Source organism: Cygnus olor, chromosome 2, assembly GCF_009769625.2.
Source record: "Cygnus olor isolate bCygOlo1 chromosome 2, bCygOlo1.pri.v2, whole genome shotgun sequence".
Taxonomy (NCBI): domain Eukaryota; kingdom Metazoa; phylum Chordata; class Aves; order Anseriformes; family Anatidae; genus Cygnus; species Cygnus olor.
Window position 1 is genome coordinate 8,154,091 of NC_049170.1, and position 24,738 is coordinate 8,178,828.

General features: G+C 41.3%; 1 protein-coding gene across 2 annotated transcripts in view; it reads left to right on the plus strand.

Moving 5' to 3' along the window:
- Positions 1–24,738, plus strand: part of DPP6 (dipeptidyl peptidase like 6) — a 554,044-nt gene that overhangs the window by 63,867 nt on the left and 465,439 nt on the right. The window contains exon 1 of one of the 2 annotated variants that reach the window (XM_040548019.1): positions 1,060–1,307. The exons of the other annotated variant lie outside the window; for it this stretch is intronic. Coding sequence (XP_040403953.1) covers positions 1,257–1,307 — 51 coding nt within the window. The 5' untranslated portion in view covers positions 1,060–1,256. Of the gene's footprint in view, positions 1–1,059; positions 1,308–24,738 lie in introns of those variants that run through there. 2 annotated transcript variants of the gene reach the window in all.

Here is a 24,738-nt window from a genome sequence, read left to right on the forward strand (position 1 = left end):
GGACAAGTGACACACATGCAATCTGGGAAGAGAGAAAAAGATGCAGCTCTTCTGGAAGGAGTTTTTCACGTGGGCAGGCTGAGGTGTAAGCCTTTGGGATGTGTGGCAGGGCTGTTTCTGGAAATCCACCTACCTGCAAGGGCGGCCGGAGAGAAGCATCTCCCAACGGCCGCTGGAGGAGCGGCTTGGCTGGGGGTAGAGAGGTTCCCCGGGGCTCACAGCGGTGAAAAACCCCAGGAAAAGTGGGGATGCTGCTGGAAGGGAGCAAAAGGGTTGCCCGGGGGCTGGCTGCGGGCATAAGTGTTCATTTCCCCACTGTGGGGCTGAGCTCCGGCTGCACCGGATGGGGACACCCCGCACCCCGTACCCCTTACCCCACACTGGGGGCGCCCCCCCAGGACTAAGCTGGGCTTTTCCCGGCGGCTCCTGGTGGGCAGGGGGCGGCGAGGATGGGGGACAGCCATGGAAACGGCGGCGCGCATCCCCCGCTAACCCCCGCCGGTGGGATTCCTCATCCCCATGCCTCCTTGCAGCAGCTGTGGCCTGGCAGGGGCCGCGCAGGCTCTAGCCGGTGAACAGTTAACGCCGGGAGAGGCGGCTCCTCTCCCCACCTCCCTTTCCTCTGTTCCTGTTTGGAAAAAAAAAAAAAAAAAAAAAAAAAAAAAAAAAAAAAAAAAAAACCAAAAAACACATGTGCATCCCCCCCCCCCCGGGAGAGCAGCGAGTCGGGCACGGCCAGGGGAGGGGGCCATCGCCCCGCCGCCCCTCTCCATCTCTCTTTTATTTATTATCCACCCCCCCCAATTTGCAAACGGTCTCCTGGGGTGGCTTCGGCTCGCCGAGACCTCCCGGGCCCGGGGCGGTGGCCGGGGATGGCCGGGGCGGGGGCGGGCGGGCGGCTCCCTCCCGCTCCCCCCGGCGGCTCCCCAGGGCAAAAGCTGCAGCTGGGAGGGGACTGAGCCCAGCTGCACCCCCCTTCTGCAAGCTCCTGCCTCCCCTCCGGCAGGGCTAGCTTTATTTTCTTTGCTTTATTATTTATTTTTTTTTTGGCAAAAGGGAAAATATATGTCGAAAGCGTGGGGAAGAAAAAAAAAGAAAATCAAGCAGGCAGCCTCCCCCTCTGCTGCTCGTAGTCCCCTCCACTCCACACCAAAAAGCCATCGCAAGTGCACGCCAGTTCTTCGCTAAAGTGCTCCAGCCGCTGGATTAAGTAACTCCCGGAGAGCAGCACACGTACGCACGCACAGAGCAAAAAAATGAAGGAAAAGGCAATGTTTCAAACCGCTAAAATGCAAGGAAACATGATGGTAAGTGTCTGCGGCTGGCGCCTCCAGTGCTTGTAAGTAAGTGTCGGGGCTCCCTGCTGGGGCTCGGCACTGCCCGGAGCCCTGACACCCCCCCACGGGCCACCCTTGGGTGCGGGGGCATCCAGGGAGGATGCTCCTGGAGGTGAGGAGGCTGCGGCGCTGCCCCCCGTTAGGAGGGGGCCGGGGGGGCAGCGAGGGGTGGGGGGGCGCCCGGCTGGGGGGTCGGCAGAGCCGGGCTCGCTCTGGGTATCGCTCTCCGTACGGGCAACTTCGCCAAGTTGATATTGGGGTGCTGGTGGGGGGGATATCTGGCGTGCCGTTGAGTATTACTAGTGCAAGCATTTGCCTCGATGCCTTTAAAAAAAAAAAAAATCCTACTCGGGATGCCTTTTCAATCAGCTCCCCCCTCCATTAAGGAAAAAGGAAAAAAAAATAAAGAAAAAGCCAGCTGCTCTCCCGGAAGAAGCGCTGGTTGCCATCTTGTGCTGATGGAAATATATTGGTGTGTTTTGCCCGCTGGCTTGACCCGCTGGGAATGCACGGTGCCCCGGGGGCTGCTGATGGGATGAAGAGGTGGTGATGGGGCAATGGGATGTCTGCAGGGCGCTTCGCTGGGAGAATAACTTCCTGCGCCTGACCTGGAGATCGCAAAGGGTACCTGTTGGTCTCCTGTCCCCTCCCTGCTCCCCAGCAAAGCGCTCACAGCTGGCTTTTGGCCACCCTTGGAGGGGAGATGTTGGGGTGTAGTACAAATGGTACCACGTGTCTCTCTCGTGCCTTATGTCAGCGTGTTCAAGAGGCAGGCAAAGTGTTCTTCATCCTTTAATTAAGTTCTGTAGTAAAAGGCTTTGCTGGCTTTTTAAGGGAATACCTCCTTCTCCAAGTCTGATAATGTTGCTTTTTTTCCAGCAGTAGTTTTTAAGAGGAAGGTGCAATGCTATGTGACCTGTGAATTCAACTAAGGGAACTGAACAGGAACTTCTGCAAACAATTCCCCAGCAGAATTGCACAGCCAGTGTGACTGCATCGTACTCCTTTCGTTCTGCCTTTTAAATGCCTGGGAAATATCTGGTGCTGGAACTTTTTTAACATGGGTAAATGTAGATTATTATTTGCTCAAGCTCCTGATCCTAGAGGTTGTTATAGTCTGTGATGAGGATGTGCTCTACCACTAAGAAAAAATAATTAACCACCTGAGATGGCATTGTTCGATTAAAGTGCAGGATTAACCTAATTTACATAGGCGATGTCACAAAATTAATAAAAGCCTCACACACATTTTCCTCGCTGGTGTATGAAGTCAGGAACCAAGGAGCAGGCAGGGATTCCCTGACTGCTGCTCAGCTGAGGGCTGGGGCTTCTGCTGGGATTTTTGGCTGGCACTTCTGAGTGTGGCAAAATGGATCCGCATCTGCACACCTCTGTGAGATGAGCAAAAGCTAGAGTGATCGATCTGCACAGAGAGCTTTGTAGCCAGGGCTGTCCACAATTCAAACCCTGCCAGAGACAATAGTGCTTGCCGTTGATTCAGACGGGAGGGGAGTAGGATCTGGCCCCCAAGCTGCTAAGTCACAGTTATTGCTTTCTTACTGTCACTCAGGGCGGTCCCCCCTGACTCGATGCCAGGTTTCCCTTTGACAGCGTCTCAGAAAAGAGTTCTTCAATGAAATTCAGGGACAAGGAAACTGTTCCACTGACACAGCTGACTTCTTTAGTTAATGCTTGTGTTTTTATGGGCCACCTAAAACACACAGCTGGTTTCTGTGCTAAGCTGGTCTGTGGTTGCAACTGGATCTGCAGTTTATTTAAGCAAGAATTAAATTTAGGTGAATATTCGAGCTTCAAGATCTTTGGAGGGATTTCACATTTTTTCAAGATAATAACTAGTGGACCTAATCCTGAAATCTCAGCTACACTTTCAGTAGAAGGTCTAGCAAGTTAAGACTGGTACTTCCATTACCCCTTTTTCTTAATTTTTTTTTTTTTTTTAAGTATTTTACTTTTTATCTATTTACTGTTTTTGTTACAACTAGTATCAGAGTCCTGAACTAGTCATGTCAAACCCTCCTGCTCTGAGTGTCCTCTCTCACACACCTGGCAGTCACTGAGATGAGGGGAGGGCTGTGTGTGGAGTCACAGGGGAGTGCATTAAATCCTGCACTGCTTTAATTGCCTTAAAGAATTTGAAAAGTCATTGAAAATTCAAAGTCTGCAGTGTTTTCTTGTTTGTTTGTTTGTTTTCTAGCACTTTTGCTGTTGCTTAGAATCTGGACAAGCTTCTAACTATATATTGATTTTCTTTTTTAAAAAATCTTTCTTAAACTGAGCTATTTCATTCTTAAAATGATGTGGCAGCAAGTGATAATACTGGCATGCTGGCCATGCAGTGGGCCTTTTTTAAGTATGGTGATAGCTCACAGAGTTACTACACCTGTGATTTCTTTATTACCTAATTAGACCAGCAAAAACGAAGCCATTCTTGTGACACCAAGATAAATGTTTTTATCCTTGTGATAGTATTTCACCAGGGCTTTCTTTTGGCTTTTTTAAACAACAACATTTACCTGGAAAGGTGCCTATTTTTATTTTACTGCACTATTTCCCATTAATCATTTGAGCCAGGGGAATGTAACTTTGAGAAATAGTTCATGCTCTTACAATGGGATTTCTCTTAATTCTACATAAATACCATAGGGAGTGATTAACACACAGTGGTTTCCTCTAGTAACAACTGACATATCCCACGAGTTTTTCACAGTCTCTTTCAAGTTAATGTGCAACAATAGGGCTTGGAGATAAATGTACATCACTTCTGGAGATTAATTTAACGCACCTACATTTGATCCTAACTGTAGGTGCAGCTATATGGTTTATTTCATTGAAATATTTATTTATTTATTTATTCCCCTACGCATTCAGTTGTCAGGTCAAGGATGATAATACCAACTGCAATTGCAGTTGTTTTATTCTGCCCATGCCTTCATTTCCCCCAGGACTGATCTATCAAGCACATACAGGCTTGCTTTTTTCATCTTCCTTTTTTTTTTTTTTTTAACATGATTGCAAGCAAATACAAAAAAAAAAAAAAAGAGTTGTTTTAAAGAGGGCCTTTAGTGCAGTGTCAGGTTCTCATTTTATGTACACCCATGTACATTTTGAGAACCAAAATGGGTAGAGGTGCAACTGCAATGAAGATAAAGAGGAGCTGCTACTTCTGGAAGTAGACACTTAGGCAAGTGGAGAAATGGGCTTAGTGAAAGCACATAGGGGTCTGTGAGGCAAAATTCAATCTTCTGTACAAGAGCATGCTTTATTTAGGCGTGTTCAGTTGTCAGTGACAGCAGTGAGCACTCTGCTGTAGCCAGCTCTCCCTGTTAGAAGGATGTGTTCTGAGTTAGAACTCTTGTTCTGAGTTTCAGCCTAGCCAGAATCTGCCCTAATGTTTGGAAACTACCAAGAGAAACTCTGATGAATGTGCTGCTTTTCTGCTTTACTCTCTTGAAAAAGAATTATGACTGGGGCAGAAGAGGCTGTCCTGCTTCGCTGGGAGGACTTATAGAAGAGTCTGGAGATTTAGATGTTTTCTTTGACTGTTTGAATCCTGACTCTGGTAGCTGCAGCTTGGATGCGTATATAAAAACAAAAATAAGCCCAGTGGCAAGTGTTATCCTCAGAAACTCTGCTGGCATCTGCGAGGGCTTGTAGTCCTCAAGGGTACAGGTGGCATGAGGATGAAGCTACCCTGTCAGTCTTGGTGAGCTCTTTCTGTGTCTTCCTAGAGACACACTGGTGCAGCCAAACAGAAAGCCCAGCTTTGCTCCTGCCCATTTGGTTTTTCTAGTGCCTCTCAGGAGCAGTAAATTCATATTAAAGCCTATAAATAACAGGCATTGAAGTTCCATTGTAATTTCCCTTATTTGCTGTATTTTATCTACGGGTTTATTGCTTGCAGTGATCAATCACAGCACACTGAACGTGGTGTAATGTTCCTCAGCCAAGAATGCAGCTGGCCTACCATGGGGTAAAGAAGCTGCATAGAGATTAATCTTTCTTAAAAATTCCACACTGGAGTAGGTGGTGGTGTTTCTGTTCCAGCTCAGTCTCCCTGCTACTTTGTCCTTCCCTCTGCCTCAGCTCCCACTTAATTTAGAAGCTTAATGCAGCCCATATTTTGTGTACAACCCATCAGCTGTCTACTACCTCAGCGGAAACACAGGGGCTCCAGAGCTGCAAGCAGGGCAGCTATGGCAGCAGTTACCAGGTGAGCTATCATGGCTCCAACTAAAGTTTTAAGTCAGGCAGAAATGAAATTTCTGCTGCAGTTCTTGCTGTTTGGCAGATCTTTGGATCTGCTGCTGCTTACTGAGAGGTGGGTTGTGTTTGGAGGACTGTAGCAGTCTGGTATCCTTTCTGGGTCAAGCGTAACAGAGAGCAAGTTTTTCCTTTTGTTGGGATAATACATGCAGCAGAGGGTACAATCCATAGGAGGTACGGGGATTGCTGTGTTGTGCCCAGTGGAAGAGCTGTGAGATGTGCTGGGCCTGTTCTGATGTTGTGTCAGTAGTTGATGGGAAATTAAGAGTGTTTGCATGTTTAAGGTGGGATGGTTGAGAGCTCCACGAGGAAATATCGAGTTGGATCACAATGTTGCCTACTTTGTCTAAAGGGACAGCTTTATCCTTATTTATGGCATAGAGGGGCTGAGTCTACCCATGGTGTGTTGGGAAGTGGTAAGGGATCTGCTGGAGCTGCAAATCTCATGCGAAATATGTGGGGCCAGACTGTGTCTCAGAACGGCTTTGGGATTCATGTAGTAGTCTGTGCTGCTGGTCAGTATTTAGCAATGGGAAAGAAAAATGGGGAACTTGTGGTGAAACTAATTTTCATAATTGGGAAGGTTCAACATCTTGAATCTTGATGCAGGAATCACTCCTGCATCACTCTGTCTTGGGTATTAAGCAGCAGCTCCTCTGCTTCCTCCTGCTTGCAAGGAGAAAGGAACATTTTCATGTTCTTTTTTCTGTCCCTCGTCTGGGTCTTGACTGTTCACAGGAGAGTGTATGCCCACTCTTTCTGAACATTTTCGCTGTTTTCCTGAATGGTAAGAGAGGAGAAATTGAGGGGCCTGTTGTGGTTTTACTGCTACCCACTCAGCTGTCGTTCACTAGCACCCTGAACAGTAACTGAGGCTGCAGAGCTGGGTGTGCAGTCAGGACAGCAGCATTGTACTCATCCATATCTGAGGGGTTACTTTTGTTCAGTAATAAAGTCTGGATTTTCATCTTCTTTCCAAAGATCACAACCTAAAATGAAGTTTTGGAGAGGTTGATGGCCTGAGATGATGAGGAAAGTTCCCCCCTACATTGTGCAATGTGTCTTTTAACTGCTAGAAGATAATTCATAGCATGCTCCCTTGCACCACGTGTCACTCCTGTGCATCCCACAGGTTGCATTTCTTGGCAGAAACTTGTGCTCACTTAGTATTCGTCTAACTGTCTGTATAAAGGGGAAGGCAGTAACAAGTCATGCATAAGTATACCTCTGGTTGATATGGAACTTCTAATAGGAACTGGATCTTTAATGTAGCTGACAAAGGCGGAGCAAGATTCAAAAGCTAGAAGTTGAAGTTGGAACATTTTGGACTAGAAAAATAAGATGCTCGGTTTTTACAGAGAAATTGTTTATCTACTGGAATAGTCCCTGAGGGAAGTGCTATAGTTTCTCTGGCTCTTATAGTTCTTCATTAGAACAAGGTAGGAATAGGATTCCTCTAACCAAACATTGGCTTCTTCAATGGAGACATCTATATCTAATACCGTCAGCCTTGGCTCTCTTTTACAATCATTTTAGTTGATGGAATCTGGGGCATGATTCATCCCAACTTCATGTAGGTGTACAAAATGGACCAGAGGAACTGCACTCTTAAGTGCCAATTTCCTTTCATTGACTTAAAGAAATAGGGAGTACTGGCTGAGCCATAAACATCTACACTGCAGACATCTATGGCTTGAGTCCATTGCTTAAACGTAGCCATAGATATTCCAGAGCATCTCAGATGACACTAAACACCCCACTAGGTCTTTGCCATTATCAGGACAAGTACTGCTCTGCATGTCTTTCCAGGTCTTGCCAACCATCTGCAGTGGGATGTGGGGATACACGAGCTGCGTGGTTAGGATTTTACTCTGGCCAGGTCCCAACACACACGTGCAGAAGCAGGTTGAGTTTCCCACTGCTACAGTCTACCTGTAGCAAGAGAGGAGCTGCATCTCAGCCAGATGCCATCTTGCTGCAGAAATTGCTTGGTCCATGGTTTGCACATATACAGAGCTGCCCTAGAACATTATAATGCACCTCTAGCTATAAAAGGACTTAATCTAAGTGGTTTTCTGTCATCACAAACTCAGTGCGTGCATTTATTCTTCTAGGTCTGTGTGTTTGCATGTGTGTTGTCTGTACATTGTTGTACTAAACAGCGACTCATGTGAGATTAACAAGCAAAACATATTTATTAGATTGTTTTATGTCCTGTAAATCCTGTGTAATCCACTAATGCATAAGGCTGTCCCTTAGGAAGCTGGGCATTCCTTCCCAATGGAGCATCGCATTTAGCAGATTCCCTTGGTGTTCATTTTAGAAAGGCTTCAGTTGGGAATAAATTTTAAAATTAAACTAATCTACAGAATAAATATAAACAATTAGGGCCCAAATGTTGACAATAGACTAGAATTGGGTCCCAGATGTAGCCTGCATACACATGTAGATGTTGTGGATTTGCTACCGTCTTAAGGAAATATTATTATTGTAGAAAGGAAAGCTTGCATTTACCATGTCCTCATTGCCCTTGAAGTGGATTATCAAGGTTATGTTAAATTCTGCTTTTGCAGTAACTGTTTTGTGGTGGTATCAATAAAATCCTGGGAATTTGTGGAGCACCTGTGTTGTAATGCTTATGCTGTGCACTGGGAAGAAAAGTGTGTCTTGCAGGTGGTTTCCAAGCACAAAATGCTGTGATATCGGTATGTCCGATGATATCCTCTCTATCACTATCAAATTAAAGGCTGAGAACAACAACAATGGAATCACCTGTGGTATTTTGACCAGGGGAGAGAATTACTATTTGTGTAGCTGAGTCTGAGTTCAACCCTGAATCATACAAAGAAAGGTATGTACAATTTGTACGTACCAGTCTGAAGGCTTACAAAGCACAAGGTAGGAGAATTGAAAACTCACTGAATGGCCAGCAACCAGGCTAGGATTTTGTTTGTGATGAGGCCTCTTTGATGGTGTGACTCAATATTTATTGTCTTTATTAAAAAATATGAACTATTTCCACTATCTCATCCCAAATGACTCTAGAGATTACCATGAGATGCACCCAAAAGCCCAGCCAAAGCACACGTGAGACAACTGACCACTCAAGACAGTGGGATTAGCTGCACTGGTGGCTGTTGCATGCCCAAGTGAAGCACTGGACAGTAAGCAGACTGCTGAACCCTGTGAAAAATCACTCTCAAGTTACTGAGAATACTGGCCAGAATATTTCATCAACTCAGGTGTGTGTGGAGATTGTTAGACTTGGCAGGAATTCCAGTCACACATTAGATGGCCTCATTCTGTAGTCATTATTCAGCACTTACTCAAGCAAAACTTTTGCTGAACTTAATGGGTTTACTACCTCTGCTGAGCTGAATAAGGAATTTGTCTGAGACTCAGGTGCCTTCAGACCTGAATCTCAACACAAAACCCCACCACGTGCTGTGTCACTAAGGATTTTCAACTATTATCTTTTTAAGATTGCAAACAGAAATATAATGGAGATAAAATAAATAAATAAAAAACAACAAAGGTAAGGGACATGATAAAGAAGTAAAGTAGAAAGGGAGAGTAAGGTGGTTATCCCAGAGGATGCTGCATGTTGAGGAAAGCACTCTGAAGTTTTTACTTTATCCCATTTTGTGCGTTGTCCCCCATAAAGAACCTCAAAAGCTCCATCAGATGCTCCATAGAGCATGCTGTGTGCCTGCACTTTTGTTTGGATTTTCACTGATAATGATGAACTGGGAAACATGCTGGAAATGAAACATTTTTATTAGTTTATGATTTGGGACTGATGTTATTAAAACCATGGAGAAAAATTGGAATGATAGCTTGGCATGTTTTCTGTAAATACTGAGTATTTCTTCTGTAGTATACGACATAACCAAAACAACCTAGAAATAAGCTTGTATTGCCCTTTTCTTGTGTCTAATTATGAGGATGTGAAAAATATGTTCATATGAATGCCTTCTCATGCTGCTGTGAGGGGGCTGAAAGTACCTTTTATGAAGATCTCGTTTGTAAAGCAAATGATTGTAATGCAGGAATATTATTATTCATGAGCTCTGAGTTTATTGACTCCATTAAAAAACAGATCTATGGTCCACACGAAGGATATGTGAATTGCTGTGGGAAGAGCAGAAATTAATTGTACTTCATATCAGTATGACAGTACCTTTCCTGATCTTGCTATTTGAGAATTTGTTGTTATTGGTTTTATTTTTCAGGAAAGAAAAGCTTTTGCTATGGTCCCTGATGTTTTTATGTTATTCTTTGTGCATTTTATTTTATTAGCATTAATCATTTAGAGTTATAATTTGTCAAAAACTTTGTTAAGGAAGGTACTATTAATTTGGATTTGGACACTCCTGGAGGAATCAAAATCTATCAAAGATTACAGAAAATTTAAAAATAAAAGTTAGTTACTTCTTCTTTTGGTTCCTTGGCTTTTATGGGTAGGCTTTCATAATATGAAGAGAGTGTCTCCACAATTTATTCATTTTCTAACAGAGCTGGGGTCCTACTGGAGAAAGGAGGCTGTTGGTAATATCTAAGAGCAACCAAATAAATTAAAACTGTATGTATGCAATCGCAATTAAAGCAAAACTCACATACTCCAGAGGCATGCTCATTGTTATGTTCCCTGTTCAGCAGTGTGCTTAAGCACCTGTTTAACATTAATGGTAAGCATGCATATGTTTAAATGTTTCTGCTGACTGGGGAGTTATGAGAAGTCTGCTTTGCACACACAATAGTTAAACAGCCCATTTTCCATCTGTGTGCAAGACTAAAGCACGGTGCTAGCTGAGCATTTTCCAGGTTAATTAGATTGGCATAACAAGATCCCCAGTGGACTCAGTACAGTCATCAGCTCTTCTGCACTCTCCAGTTATCAGGAGGTCTGCTGGAAGTAGTGTATCTTTTGCTAGTAACTGAAACGGAATATTGCACTGTATTTCACCAGCGTGTTCAAATGGAAACAGAATTGAATGGATTGTGAGTACACCATAAATATCAATTTGGCTCCATATTGCTAGCATGAATATGGTGCATCCTTCAAGTGCACAGTGCCTACCAAGGACTATTTAGTCTACGGAGCTACCAGTAATGGCTGTGCTTTCATGAATTATGCATGTATTTGTCCCTAAACTTCACCTAACCGTGATTTGGAGTGTTTAAATTTGATGCTGGCTGTAAGTACAAATTGCAGATATATTTCATAAAATATAATGTCTTTTTCGGATTTCTCTGCAGTACTAGTAAGAGTCTGTCATGCCTGCATCAGCAAAAAAAAAAAAAAAAGAATCAAAACATTTCTAATTCAGTATAGGCAAAAAAAAAATAAATCTTGATGCTCCAAAGCCTTGCAAGAAAAGACAAAATTATGTGAAGTCAAGGGTACTCTGTTCATCTTTTCACTAAAGCTAGTGAAACAGGATGTAATCCCATTGTAGATATAAGGCAGTTATTATTTATCAAATGAAGAAAAGAAAATGATCCCACCGTATGCCTAGAAGCAGCTTGCCACGGTGTAACAGTGTAGCAGTGAGAATCATATTAGCCCTTGAGGCCTCTTGATGGGTTAAAATGAGGGAGAAAAAGCACATGCTTTTAGGGAGAGATTAAATACATGAGAAGGAATGTGACCATTTTAGCTGAATTCGGTGGCACAAAATTTGGCTTTCCAGTATTTTCAGGGAGTAGCTGCTTTGGTTTCCTCTGAAGAGTCCCCGTTTTCTGTGTTTATACAGTTCTATCTGTACATTTGAATATCTGTTTCCTGGAGATTTCTCTAGAATTGCCTTGTTGTTGTTTCTTAACCTATCCCCTTAAGTTTTTAAGGAGTTATATTCTCGTGAAGCATTGCATATTAACAGTGACATGATGAAAAACATTGAGACAAAGCGGGCTAATCCGCAGAACGGTGACAAATGGCTGTAGTGCTGTCCTGAGCTCTGCGTTTCCTGCTATATTGAAGAAGACCCATCATGAATAGCTGCAACTAAAGAAAGGCAAAACAATGAAAAGACCGGAAGACTTTGGGCAATTTGCATTTGGATATGGGGAAGATTTCAATCTTCAGTCACAGTTTGAATCTATCCTAAATTGATAGTTATTGATGCTTGCTAACGTCCATTGCCTGCTTGCTAATCTTGGTGTGCTGTAAGAGGAAGAGAGCCAAAGCTGCATGAGGAATTGCTGTGAACCAGCTCGTGACCACACTGCTCAGGTGCTCTCTGGAGGTGACTGATGGAGCCCACGTTGCACATCACGTAGCAGGAACCCCCCTGGTGCTCAAGTGGTCTTGTTACTGGAATTAAAATAGTTTGTGTATGGTTTATTTATTTTTTATGTATATTTTTATATATTTTTTTTTCAGCTCAAAAATACCAGTGGGCAGAATTCACTCTTTCTGAATGATGTTTTAGTTGTTTGACATGGATGTGTGTGTGTGTTGCATGCAGGAGTTGAAAGTGCAAGGCCAGCTGAGATAGGGCTGGGGGATAAGATGGGGCCTAAGAGCTCATCGTTTCTGTGGGGCAGGCTCTGGAATGGACTCTTTGTACACTGTGCCTGTTGCAGGGAGCTAGCAGCATTGCTTGGAAAGCAGCTTGAAGGTAAATTGCCATGTATGAAACACAGACGCTCAAGTCGCTGTTCCTGGACTGAAATAAAGAGCGAGCTAAATTTGTAGTCAGGACACATGCAGTCTCCACTTATGGGCAGAGCCCATATGTCAAAGAATGCTGCAGTTGGTGAATTCATGCACAGGCACATCAAGAACTTGCAACACATAGGAAATGTTGGATTGGAGGATACTGAGCCTAGTTCCCAGCTATCTGAAGCAATCACAGCATAGCAGTTTTGTCATCGGTGCATGCAGGAGAATTTTTTGCTTGAGGCAAGTAGAGTCCATTGGATCACAGAAGCTGAGCCCAATAAACGCTTTTATTGTCTGAAAAGTGAATGCAATTATTTCTCTTGTGCCTTGTAAATGTGTCAGACTGGTACATCCACTGTGCTAGTTTCTATCTTCTGTTTTCTCCTTTTGGAGATTCTCATAGGAAGACACTTTAATCTCATGTAACTAAACATACAGAGATTCATAACAAATATTAAGATTGGTATTAATGAAATACAAATTGTCTTGGCCAGGCCACTTCAACACACAGGTCTTGGTGCACAGGGCAGTGTGATGAATGAGCTCTGTGAGAGAATGAGTGGGATGAGGTGTTTATTAATAAAATCTGAGCATGCTGGCTTTACAATTTTCTTCCATAAGGTGTTGCCTTGGGGCTTGTGACACAAATTTCCTGTGTATTTAGGAGTTCATAGAACCATAGAGTGGCTCGTGTTGGAAGGGACCTTAAAGATCACCCAGTTCCAACCCCTGTGCCATGGGCAGGGATGCCATCCACTAGGTCAGGCTGCCCAGGGCCTCGTTCCACCTGGCCTTGAGCACCTCCGGGGATGGGACATTCACAGCTTACCTGGGCAACCTGTGCCACTGGTTCATCACCCTCTGAGTGAAGAATTTCCTCCTAACATCTCATCTAAATTTCCCCTCTTTTTAGTTTAAAACCATTTCCACTTGTCCTGTCATTGTCTGCTTGAGCAAAAAGTTGCTCTCCACCTTTTTTGTAAGTCCCCTTTAAGCACTGAAAGGCTGCAATGAGTTCTCCCCAGAGCCTTCTCTTCTTCAGCCTGAACATCCCCATCTCTCTCAGCCTTTCTTCATAGGAAAAGATCTTCATAGGAGTTGATGTCTTTCATTCTCTGCATGTTACAAGCAAGGATCTGTATTTTGGGGTAGGCTGTGCTTGATTTGAGGATGGGGGAAGATCAAGTGTCCTGACCTCCCCAGCTATGTGATGGCAACTAAGCCTGTGAAAGACATGGCTGAAAAAGATGGTAGCAGGGGCATTGGAGACTGTCAGAGTCCAGTCATGGAGTGTCTTAAAATAACAAAGATTCATACATTTGCGGATGTCTAAGTCTATTACACCCACAGCATTACCTTTATCAATCAAATCTAATCTCATCAAGAAATGAAATCAGGTTTATTTGACAAGACCTATTTTCCAGAAACCCATATAGGCTAATCTTAATTATACTCCTATCCTTTAGTTCTTAATTAATTGACTCCCATGTCAGCTTTACTACTTTTCCATTCTTAGGAGGAGTCCTTCTGAAGGGACACCAGTAAACTATTAGTTCCATGGGTAAATAGGGCATTAGTTTTGAAGAGTCTGGCTGTAAATTCTGTAAGTCATGGGAGTAAAGTCAGCAAGGGTGACGAGGAAATGCAGGGAGCTGCTTTGTGATATGAGGTAAGACAAAGCACTGTCAGCAAGAACGTCCATTCAGGATCCTATGGCGTCAGTGAAATGATAGAGTGTGTGTGTCCATGAGAGGACAGGAGAGCATGAGGCAGAGCAAATTGATGCTGGTGAAAGTCCTAAGGTGGTGGTATTGTTTGTTATAAATTTTGTTTGCAAGCAGTAGGAATGTATGCTGAAGGTATGAGGAGAGGCAAAAATGATATTGATGATTCAGTAGAGAAACAACTTTATGATGAGAAGAAAGGCACTAACAATTCTCAGCTATAATGATCACAGGCTGGGGTGAGAAACAAAAGAATACTGATGCAGGTCTGTGTGTGCTGTGCTGGAGTGGAAGGATGTGTTGCACAATCTAACTGAAAAGTCTACGCCACATTGCTATGATGTGGAGCAACTTAAGAAGTTGTTAATGCAAATGTGTCCTGCCATGGGGAGAAAAGCAAGTCTAGAGATTTGACTATAAACGAGAGGAAGGACTAACCTATGGTAATGAAATGCAAAGTGTCTGATCAAAATTCAGCATGTTAATCTGAATAGTAAATCTTTTATATGAATGCGTCGCTTGAGCCCCATAGTCTACAAGGTTTTCTTCTTTCAGTATATGTTGCCCTTGATGTCCATTTTGATTGCAGAGTGTGGTAACGTTCACTGTTGTCACTTCGTTTGCCTGCCAGGGCTGCTTGAAATCAAACAGCTTTAAAGATTTCCAGCTACTGGAGGCTACAGTGCGTGTAAGACAACTGTGATGTGTTGAAATGGAAAGCTTAGGGCCTTTGCCTGTGATTGAGAGAGTGTGATATTTAACCAGCAGGCAATCCATCTGATCTAGTCATATACAAATGAAAATTAAAAGAAAAAACTGTATTTAAGTACCAATGAGGGTAATGCTCCCAGGAAACCATGCTGAGCAGTGGCTGTTGTGGTGTCCTCAGCTTCATGGAGTCTTTGACGTGTCATGCTTTCTGAGAAGAAACACTGTCCAGCAGTGAAGACACCTGGCTTGGCATGCAGCAAATTTGAATTTGTGGGGAATACAACCCTGATTTCTTGTGTGACCTTGGGTAAATCTCTCAGTGTGGCTTTGTCATCAGTGGGCAGCTGTATCACCTCCTGCTGAGGTTGCTGCAGCCTGCGTGGAGCTTCCCATTGGTCTTTTCCTCCATTCCCCAGGTGTGAAATAGAGACAATAATTTCTTCCTTTATTCCTTTGCCTTTGTATGTTTTGACTAGTATTTTAAGTTCCCATAATATTCATGTATGTTGTTACAGTACATAAACTGAGGTCTTACTCTTCTAAGTTGGAGTATTGTCTATACTTAAGATTGTATTAAATGTAATGGATCTACTGAAGGTATGTTATGCAGTAGGAGATTATAGGGACATGTAAATCTCTACAGTTGAGCTACACTTGTAGAGCAGGTTTATTCTAAATTACAAAGAAAACAATATATTTTGTTCCATTCTTGTCTGTGTTTTTGTCTGAATCAAGGTTTTATTATGAATCTAAGCAGTATTTGTTACTATAGGTGCACTGTAATTATTTTTTTTTCCAGTAGTATTCTATGTATTAATAAATAGATGAATAAATAATAAATATGATGAGAATAAATTGATGAGAAAATTCTGACTGACAGTGGAATCTAGTAAAAAGTTTGAGATCAGGTATTTCTTTATTTTTAAGCTTTCTGGATTTGTGCCATTAATCTCATACAAGAATTGCATGATTTTGATAATACTTTGTCTAGAAAAAGAGGAATTAAACCACTCTGCCAAAATCAGACATATGGAAAAAGAAAACAATTTGATTGGCAAATTTGAGAGGCAATTTGATTGATGGGAACTGAAATTTTGTTTACTGGGAAGTTTCAACGGTCCTTGTTTTCATCCTGCTTGGGAAGAAAAACAAATACTGAAATATTTTTTTATGCTAAATTGAGTTTTAATTTCCTTTCCTCATCTTAGTTTTACTTTTTAACACATAACTTTCTCGACAATCTAAAACCTACCGATGCCATCAGAACTATGCTGTAAATTGGACTGAAAAAAGTAAGTATATTCAGACACAAGCAATTAGTGCTTAATTCATCCTTTGCTGTTGTAGCCATCACGTTATGCAAAACCACACTCTCCATACACAACTCCTTTAATATCCAGTGTGGTATTTCAAGCATGAATTGACTTCTGTTTGCATAAATAAAGGATGGGATTGGAACTGTCTACAGGATAGAAACATTTTATATTGAGGAGTATTTTGTTTCTCTGTCTTCAGAAAGAAAGACAACTGCTGTCTGAGTATGCAATGGGTATGCATAAATTGTTTTGTCTCGATGCCCTGTTGGATATGAGATAATTCCAGAGGAGTATTTACAGCTTTCCCAGTAATGAAGCAATAGTTCCTTTGCAGCTGTGAATATCCATGTAAAAATGTACTTTCAAAGTCATTCATTATTTAGAGCGCAGTAACAAGTACTGAGGGCTTCCTTAAAGTCCTTGGCATACACTATGGGATGGTTTCAAGCAGACTGTTGTAGAACTTCCATATGGACAAAATTTTAAAACATGCCTAGCTGAATGCAGCATCCAAATCCCACACTGGACATTGAAATTCACTCCAGTTTTGGTGCCACCCATTTAGATCTTGATTCTCCATGCACCTCATGCAGTTGTGTCATTCAAGAGGAACACAAAGAAGAAAATGATGCCCAGGGAGAAACTGCAGCACATATAGACACTATTCATCCTATTTTCCTGTAGGCAGTCACTGGTAGTGAATCTGGGTCAGGCAGCTGCTCTGAGTGCCACATTCCCGTGACTAGTCTAATATCATCCCAAACCTGCTTGTGTGAAAATATCAGAGCTGCTGTCACATTCGACTGCATTTAAACTTGCCCTTGATCACAGTCCCACCTCTGTTCCTTTGTTCTAAGTACAGGGTATTCTGCTCTTGTTAGCTTTGCCAAATTTGCTGAGATTTGTGTGTTGACTTTAGACAAACAGCTCCCAGGGAAACGTTATCACTTAAGGTAATCCTTATTACATAGCAGGTTTACATGGCTGGCGGAGGGTGGGGTGTGTTCTCAATAGGGTGACTTTGTGGTGTGAGGTCCCAGTGTCCCAGGGTAGCTGGCAGCTATCTACAAGAATGGTCCCAACTGACTCAGAAAAGAGATATGCTCAGAAGCTGGCCCAGAGGTTTGCTGGTTTTTTTTTTTTTTTTTTTTTTTTTTTTTTTTTTTTTTTTTTTCCCCAAAATAGAGACCTCAAAGTTTACACTGTATGTCCTACGAGCTTTTTTAGAGCGTAACAAAAGAAAAAGCAAGCTGAAGCATAGCATTCAATGAGTTCTTTGGAGCTAATTTGCAGAGGACTATTCATTTAAATAGTTGCTCAGTGTTGTTACTCCTTGTATGGACTGCATGCTTCTATACTGTTGTCTAAAATAACTGTGTGAAAGCATCAATAGCAAAGTTAGCTGTGGTGCTAACCTGGTTGATTTTCTTCCTGCATGGAAGATGTAGCTTCCAGCTTCTCCTTCCGTTAGGTCTTTCCTGTGATTGCAAGTGTACTATGGGATGAAAATCATCTGCTCCTTGTGGTTTGTCTCCCTCTACCTTTGCAGTGTTATGGCATATATCTAGGTCATAATGTTACTCTGCTGTGATGAACAGGAGAGGCAGACAGTCTTTTAGCTTCCCCAGTAGAGAATTCAGATGTTACACTGAAGCGTTCCTACTTCCTACTGTTTTTTTCACTCAGCAATGTTGCAAGGAGTGTTTCATTATATATTGTAAAACATAATTGATAAATAATGAATCGAAGGCACTGGATTTAGCAGCTAGTGAAATAGTTGCATATTTCTGTAGACAAAAGCTATCACGGAGTTTGGGTGCCAAGTTTAATTCCAAATGATGTGCTAAGGCTTTTTTAAAGCAAAAGCAATATTTCATCTCAAAGCTGCAGTGCATAAGGACCATGTCATGCTAGCTGTGCTAACTGCAGTCTTTTGTGTTGTAGTGGCAAAAATTCAGGGCTATTAGCAAACTGATCCAGACAGAGAGAGGGATGTTTTTGATGCAAAGGAACTGTTTCCTTTCCACCTCAGCTGCTCCACCGCTGCACAGCAGAGACTTGTGGAGCTGCAAGTAGGATGGAGTGATCCTATAAATGACCCTGATTATCACTTTCATAAATGACTCTGCGTTTTCTAACCAAATGACCAATGAAGCAAGAGACATTGAACAAGATTTTTAATTATAACAAATGGAATCTGTGCTCTCTAATCAGATTGCTATATAGGTGGCTATTATTCATTGCTAAAAGTTAAAGCAATTAAGCTTCAAGCAGTCATTGGGCAGCTTATACCAAAGAATTACTTCATTTGAGGGTTTGGGTGTTGGTTGTGTTTTGTTGTTGTTGTTGTTGTTGTTTGGTACTAATGCTGCTGCCAAAATAGCAGCTGCAGGCGTTACTGTTACAGACTTGCAAATGTGAACAAACCTAATATTTGGATTCCATTTTGTGAGACAGTACAGGGAGTAGAACATAACTTGGAGTTTTCTGTTTCTTTTTTTCTTCTTAGCGTGTCTTTCTTTATCTGCGTTTTCTATCTATCTCTGAGCAGATTCAACAATGTTCTTTCTCCTTTACTTTTCACCTGCATCACAGCTGTCTGCTTGCCTGTCAGCCAAGCATGGAGGGGTATCTGTTTCAGCTGTTTTAGGGCAACACCAAGAGTAGACATGATGTCTTAGTTCAGAACGCAGTTGCTGATGCAGCATGATGATGTTTTGAAGAATAAGGTGCACTTCTCCTTTGTAACATATTTGTGCCAGGGATTTGCACTGATATAGCTACTCTGGTGAAAAAAAATATTAATATATACATATATAAATCTGTTTCAGAAAGCTCTAATTCACCTCATTGTATCTGTGTTCACCTGTTTGTTAAGTGGGCGACTTAACATCTGTCTATCATGTTGGGGTGCCGTAAGGCTTGCTTGAGAGCTGCTTTTAAAGCATTTGGAGATCCTTAGATGATAGACACTACAGAAAACCACTGATTCTGTGCCCTACTTTATTGCTCCCTTTTACCATATTAAGTCCAGTTTAGCAGTTACACAAAGATATCAGCACACTGCCGTTACACAAAAGCAAGTTTGCTCATTGTTTTTATTGATAAGTGATGTTTGTATTCCCCATGCATGCACACACAATACCTTTAGAAATTAGAGCAAAGACACCTAATTCCAAGTAGATTTAATTCACAGCAGGTCACACCGGGAAGGTCCAGGACAAATATTGTCAGAACTCCTCAGACAGCATAAATAGCAGAAACAAGATATCAAACGAAGTCTGTAGTTGGATTGCTCTTCTCCTACTGCATGGTCACCTGGAAGCAGACGCAACTGGTTACTTAAGGGAGCTTTGAAAAATGATCTGAGCGTGCCTCTAAAAGGATAAAAATTGCTGCTTATTCAGATGTTTTCCAAAGCTTTCATGGGATTTGAATGCCTGGTTCTTGGGAAATAGAATAATCCTTCGAGTGGCGTGGAGGAGCCCAGCCTGAATGTTACGCTATCAGAAAGGCATGTGTGTCGGTACCCTACTGTTTGGATGTTGATGTGAAGGCATCTTTTTGGACCTCTTCGTGCCACTCAGCACACAGGGATTCATTTGGAACTATGTAGTGATTGTAACAGAAACCTGTGTGCAAAGTACTGCACGGAGGCTTGCTCCAGAGGTACTGGGAGAATGGTGTCTTAAACCGCGGCCAGGATTAGCCATTCAGGAGCCAGACTGAAAATACATTATTAATACTTGCTGCCTTCCCCCCTACTGGTGTGTTACAGAGCGGGGCAGAATTTATACCCACAGCCCCCCACTTATTTCTGTTTGGACACTGTCAGAGCTCATCTGTCTGGGGGTGCTCAGCAAGACCTATCTGAATTAATTAAATAGTTGTCAGTTGGCTATTTAAACCACACTGAACTCTCATTCAGAATTAAAGTATCCTTCATTTCCTTTTATTTATTTTACTTGTGAAGTGGATTAAGCTAAATTAAATTAGAGCTATTTTAATTCCATGTGGGACTATCCTCCCAGGAATTTAATGTGGCATAACTCATCCATCTGCAAAGTAAATTTATATATATCTTCCCTGAGAATCTCAATATAAATAGATCCTTAGGCCATTATCAAGGAAACTGCTGTTAGGCAATGCACTTGGGAAGTGTGGAAAGTTATACTGCAAAGGGCACCAAGTGCACGCCTGGGCAATTGGTGTGGAACAGTAATGGAGTATATATTCACATCCTGGATTAATTTCTAGTACTCTATCCCCTTTATAGGCGAAACAGGTTCTGTTGAGGTCTGTAAGGATTTTCCTGGGAACTTATGACCCTAGATTCTGTTTAGAAACATGATAATCGCAGATTCGTAAAGTGAAGTTGGGATCTGAGACCTGATTCAGGAGGGAACACCATGAAAATTCTTAGCTTTAAATACAGAGATAGTTTGATTGACTGGTTAAGAATTGTTCTGAATCAGAGCCAAAGTGCTGTGGCTTTTTGTGACATTTATATGGCCTCAGGATATGGATGTTCAGAGAAAACTTCAATGACAGTCTTCCTTAATAATTCAGAAGTCCTGATTTTTCTTCAGAATTAATATCAGTCGGGATGATACAATCATTCTGTTCACTTGAGGCTAGACTATATGAGGACCTGTTTGCAGAAAGTAGCTTACTGATTACAGCTTTCTAACAGGCAGCGGGAGCACTGGGCTGTAACCCCTTCTTTTAATTAAAGTTGTTTGTCACTTATTAAGGCTATTTAAATTTTATTTTTTTATTTTTTTTTTTTAGTTTCCTGGGGAAAACAGTGTGTCATGCTTTGCAGCAACTTTAATTTTGCTAGATTTTTATATGTGCAGCTCTTGCTACAGGAGGTCTCTCTTCATCATTAAGAGGTGAAAAACATTAATAGCAACACTATTGTGAAGTAACACCAAGCTGTTGATGTACTTTACTGCAGTTAAAGATTAATATTTCCTGAGGAAGTAATGATAGGAAAGGGATCAGTAGGGAAACCTATGGGAAATCATGCAGCACCTTACAATTGCTATGAAATTTACACATTTCTACCATTGTAAGTAAACCTTCCACTGCATATGATGAATGGGATTGGAGATGGGCCACAAAAGCTTTTTAAAAATAAAAATACAGTAAACAAAAAATTAAAAAAAGAACATTTTAAAATTAAAAAGATCATCTGTAAAGATGAAAAATAGCTAAATTAATAACTGTAAGAATTTAATTTACCTAGGCACTTGAAAATTTCTAACATGAATGACCTTTTTTTTTTTTTTTTTTCTACAGTCATCTTCAGTATCATTCGAATAGCACAGAAAACACCTGTCTTGTATCACTAGCTTTCTCACAAAATACTGCAAAGCTGTGTGAGCAATATTTGTGTAAAGTTTGGTTACCTGAGATATGAATGATCTGTCAGTGGTGCTTTAGGAAACATGAAGAATATTTCAAGAAGGAACAGTTTTGTTTATTGCATATCTATTATTCACTGCTGAGTATATGCATTCTTTTTTTTTTTTTTTTTTCCAAGTGTGTAGACTGATATTACAGATACATTTGAATATGCCAAGAAATCTTAAAAACCTAAAAGTTAATAACCTAAAATAAACTTATTTTAGTATCTCAGTAAGCAGGGGAAGAAAAATCACAGAACCAAATGTATTCTCCCAAGAGCTTGAAAGGAATAAAATCTCTTTCATTTAAAAAGTCATCACTTGATTGTAATTGCAAACTTGCAATGGATTTCTTCACAAATGTATAAAGAACATTTTAGAAAGGAGTAATGCATTGAAAAAAAAATCTATTCTGTAAGAAACTATTAAATATGAAATTCAGTTGGGCCCTGCCCAGACAATTTTCCTCATCTGAGGCCTACACCAAAGCCAAGGCTTTGGATCTGTAAATGCTCAATTGCCTGGGCAACCTCCTTCTGGAACCCATGGGAAGACCTAACATGCATGGGTGAGCATCTGCAGGGCACCAGAGTGGGTCTTACCCAACCCTGATGCAGTTCATGTGAGGAGCTGCACTAGCCAACCCTCCCCTTTTCACACCTTCAGGGATTGTGGCTCTGCCACAAGTGCTTGTTGATAACTCTCGTTGATAAGAGTTGATAACTCTTATCCCAAAGCTTGTATTGAATAATTTCCAATTGCTTGCAGTCTGGTGAAATAGGAGCTCATGTCTTCACATATGTGAAAGTGGGGCACAGGCAAATTTGGGAATCACTTAGATCTGTGTCTCTAAATCTTATTCAAGACCCTGTATTGTGTAAGGTCAACCCTACCCTACAAATTGGTCTCATATTTCATTGTTAAGCAAATTGATGCCACAGTCATGTCCTTCCTGTAAAGAAAATTCTATCATGGGAACTATTAAAGCTTTCCCCTTAAACTACTTTATTTTGTGTTTTAGTACAGGACCATTTTAAATTAATTATCCTCTAATTTGTAGTTGAGGCACTCAGTGGCTGTAAGTGATAACATCTCCACAGTGCAGTTAATGTTATGCTTCTTTGTGTATATAAATACTTCACAAAAACATTTTTCTCTGATGTAAATTGAATTCTAATACGTTAGACAGGATCATTTCTGTATAGTGCTTAGCAATGCGTTCCAGGTGCTTGAAAGCAATTTTAGAGAGGGTGAAAAATTCTCTACAAATTGTTCAGATCTTAGAATTTCTGTCTGTATTCTACTAGAATACAGTAGACCTAATATTCAGTTAATAAGAAACTTTTTTTTTTTTTTTGTATGAATTTAGCTACTTGACTGCAAAGACAGTGAAGTAATTTGGATTTTCAGGATTTTTGATTTTTTTTTAAATGTAGGTTCAGTTGTGAATTTCTGATGAAAAATATATTAAAAGGTAAAAAAAATGAGAGAGTTCCTTTTATGTTCTGATATGCATTTTTGTTTGTTTTACAATAGTGAGGTTGAGAGCAGGCATTCCAGGAGTGATTTTTGTAGGAGGCTTTGTTTTTTCCAGTGTTCAAGGTGACATTTTAAAGACTCTTGGCAAAGGATCTCTCCACTTTTGGGAAATAAGGCCCAGTTAGGGATGAGTTGATGTGGAGGAAAAAAAGAAAAAAAAAAAAAAAAAAAAAAGAGCTGTCTTCAAATTTTTGGTCTATGGATTTAAAATCTTTGATTAAAAAGAAAAAAAAAAGCAAAAGATCTAGCATTCAATTGGGTTTCAAAAAGCTGAGTGACAAATGAATACTAGAGAGTAAACTTTTTATTTGTGCTGTTAATATATTGTTGATCGTATTAACTCATCCACAGGGGGGAAAAATAGACATGGTTACTGGATGGATTTTTGCTCTTTTAGATAAAGCCCTAAACTTTGAAAGCACTGAGACATTTTTATGCATGTCTTGATTGTTATCCCTCCGTCATTTATGCTGTAATGCATTACTGGAAGATCTTGAGTAAATTTAATTTCCTTACCAGCTGCAGCCTTTTCCTTTTGGCAAAGAGTGATTATGTTTGGCTGTGTTTAGAATGAGAATAGAAAAAGCTTTTCACAGGGCTTCTCAGATCTGTGGTGCTGTGTGAAGTACTGAAGTAGGAACTGGTAATGGCAGAGACACTGTGAGATGGGAGATGACACATTCTGCTACAGCAGCAGAGTCCCTGCCCTCCCGTGGCATTGCAGGAGCTCTGAAGGAAATAACTTCATTCTGCCAATGGTTAGAACACAAAGCATACTAGTACTGCAGACAACATCACAGACTCTCTTAACAGTGAGAGAACAATCTGGGATACATTTTTTTTTTTTTTTTATCAAGTCCCATCCAGTGTGATGTAGTTAAGACACCAAAGAGCTTAATCAGCAGCTCAGCATTACAGATGTAATTTCCAAAGTGCCCTAGCGGTGCTCTCATTGAAGTCAGTGGACATTTTCTCAATGACCTTATGGGTATGGGGAGCTTGCGTGTTTTAAAAAAGCGGCTTGTAAATGCATGTCTCATGGGTGCATTTCAAACAGTGTCAATACAAGAGCTTTATCATTTTTCCTTGATCACAATTTCATTTGATTGTACCACATTAACGCTAGCTGTTCAGATATGTGGGGTAGATACACTCTAGCATTGCTACTAAATTTGTTTTGTTACTAGTAGGTGCTTTTCTATGTGCCCAATAAGACTGCATTTTCAGGTGTGGCTTTGCACCAGAATGTTTGTTTCCCTGACCTTTATGTACTGTAAAAGAGCAAACAAACAAAAACCTTAGAAGACAGGGCAAAAGAGAAGCACAGCATGATAACAGCAACAACTCAGCAAGCTTCAGTCTTACCTCAATGCAAATCAGCACAAAATTAGACTAATTAAGTTCTGCAGTTAATGACAGACTATACAAGCCTGATTTAGCAGATCCTCTAATGAGACCCTTGGGACTTGGAAAGCAGAAGCACAGTGCCCTCTGAGGTTATTAAGGCATTGCATCCTCACTAAAGATTACAGAGCTGCTACTGTGAATGGGAGGCCAGGGCACTCAAGATAGTCAATCCAGGTTTCCTAGAGCAAATAAGAGACAAAGAAAGAGCAGGAAGGAAACATATCACCCTGACATTGCTCTCCTAGTTATTGTTTGTGTACTCAGTCTGAGAGAAAGAAGATTCTCCAGGGAACAAAAAGAAGGGAGTTTGGGTCTCTTCCAATATGTTATGCAGCAAAAGAT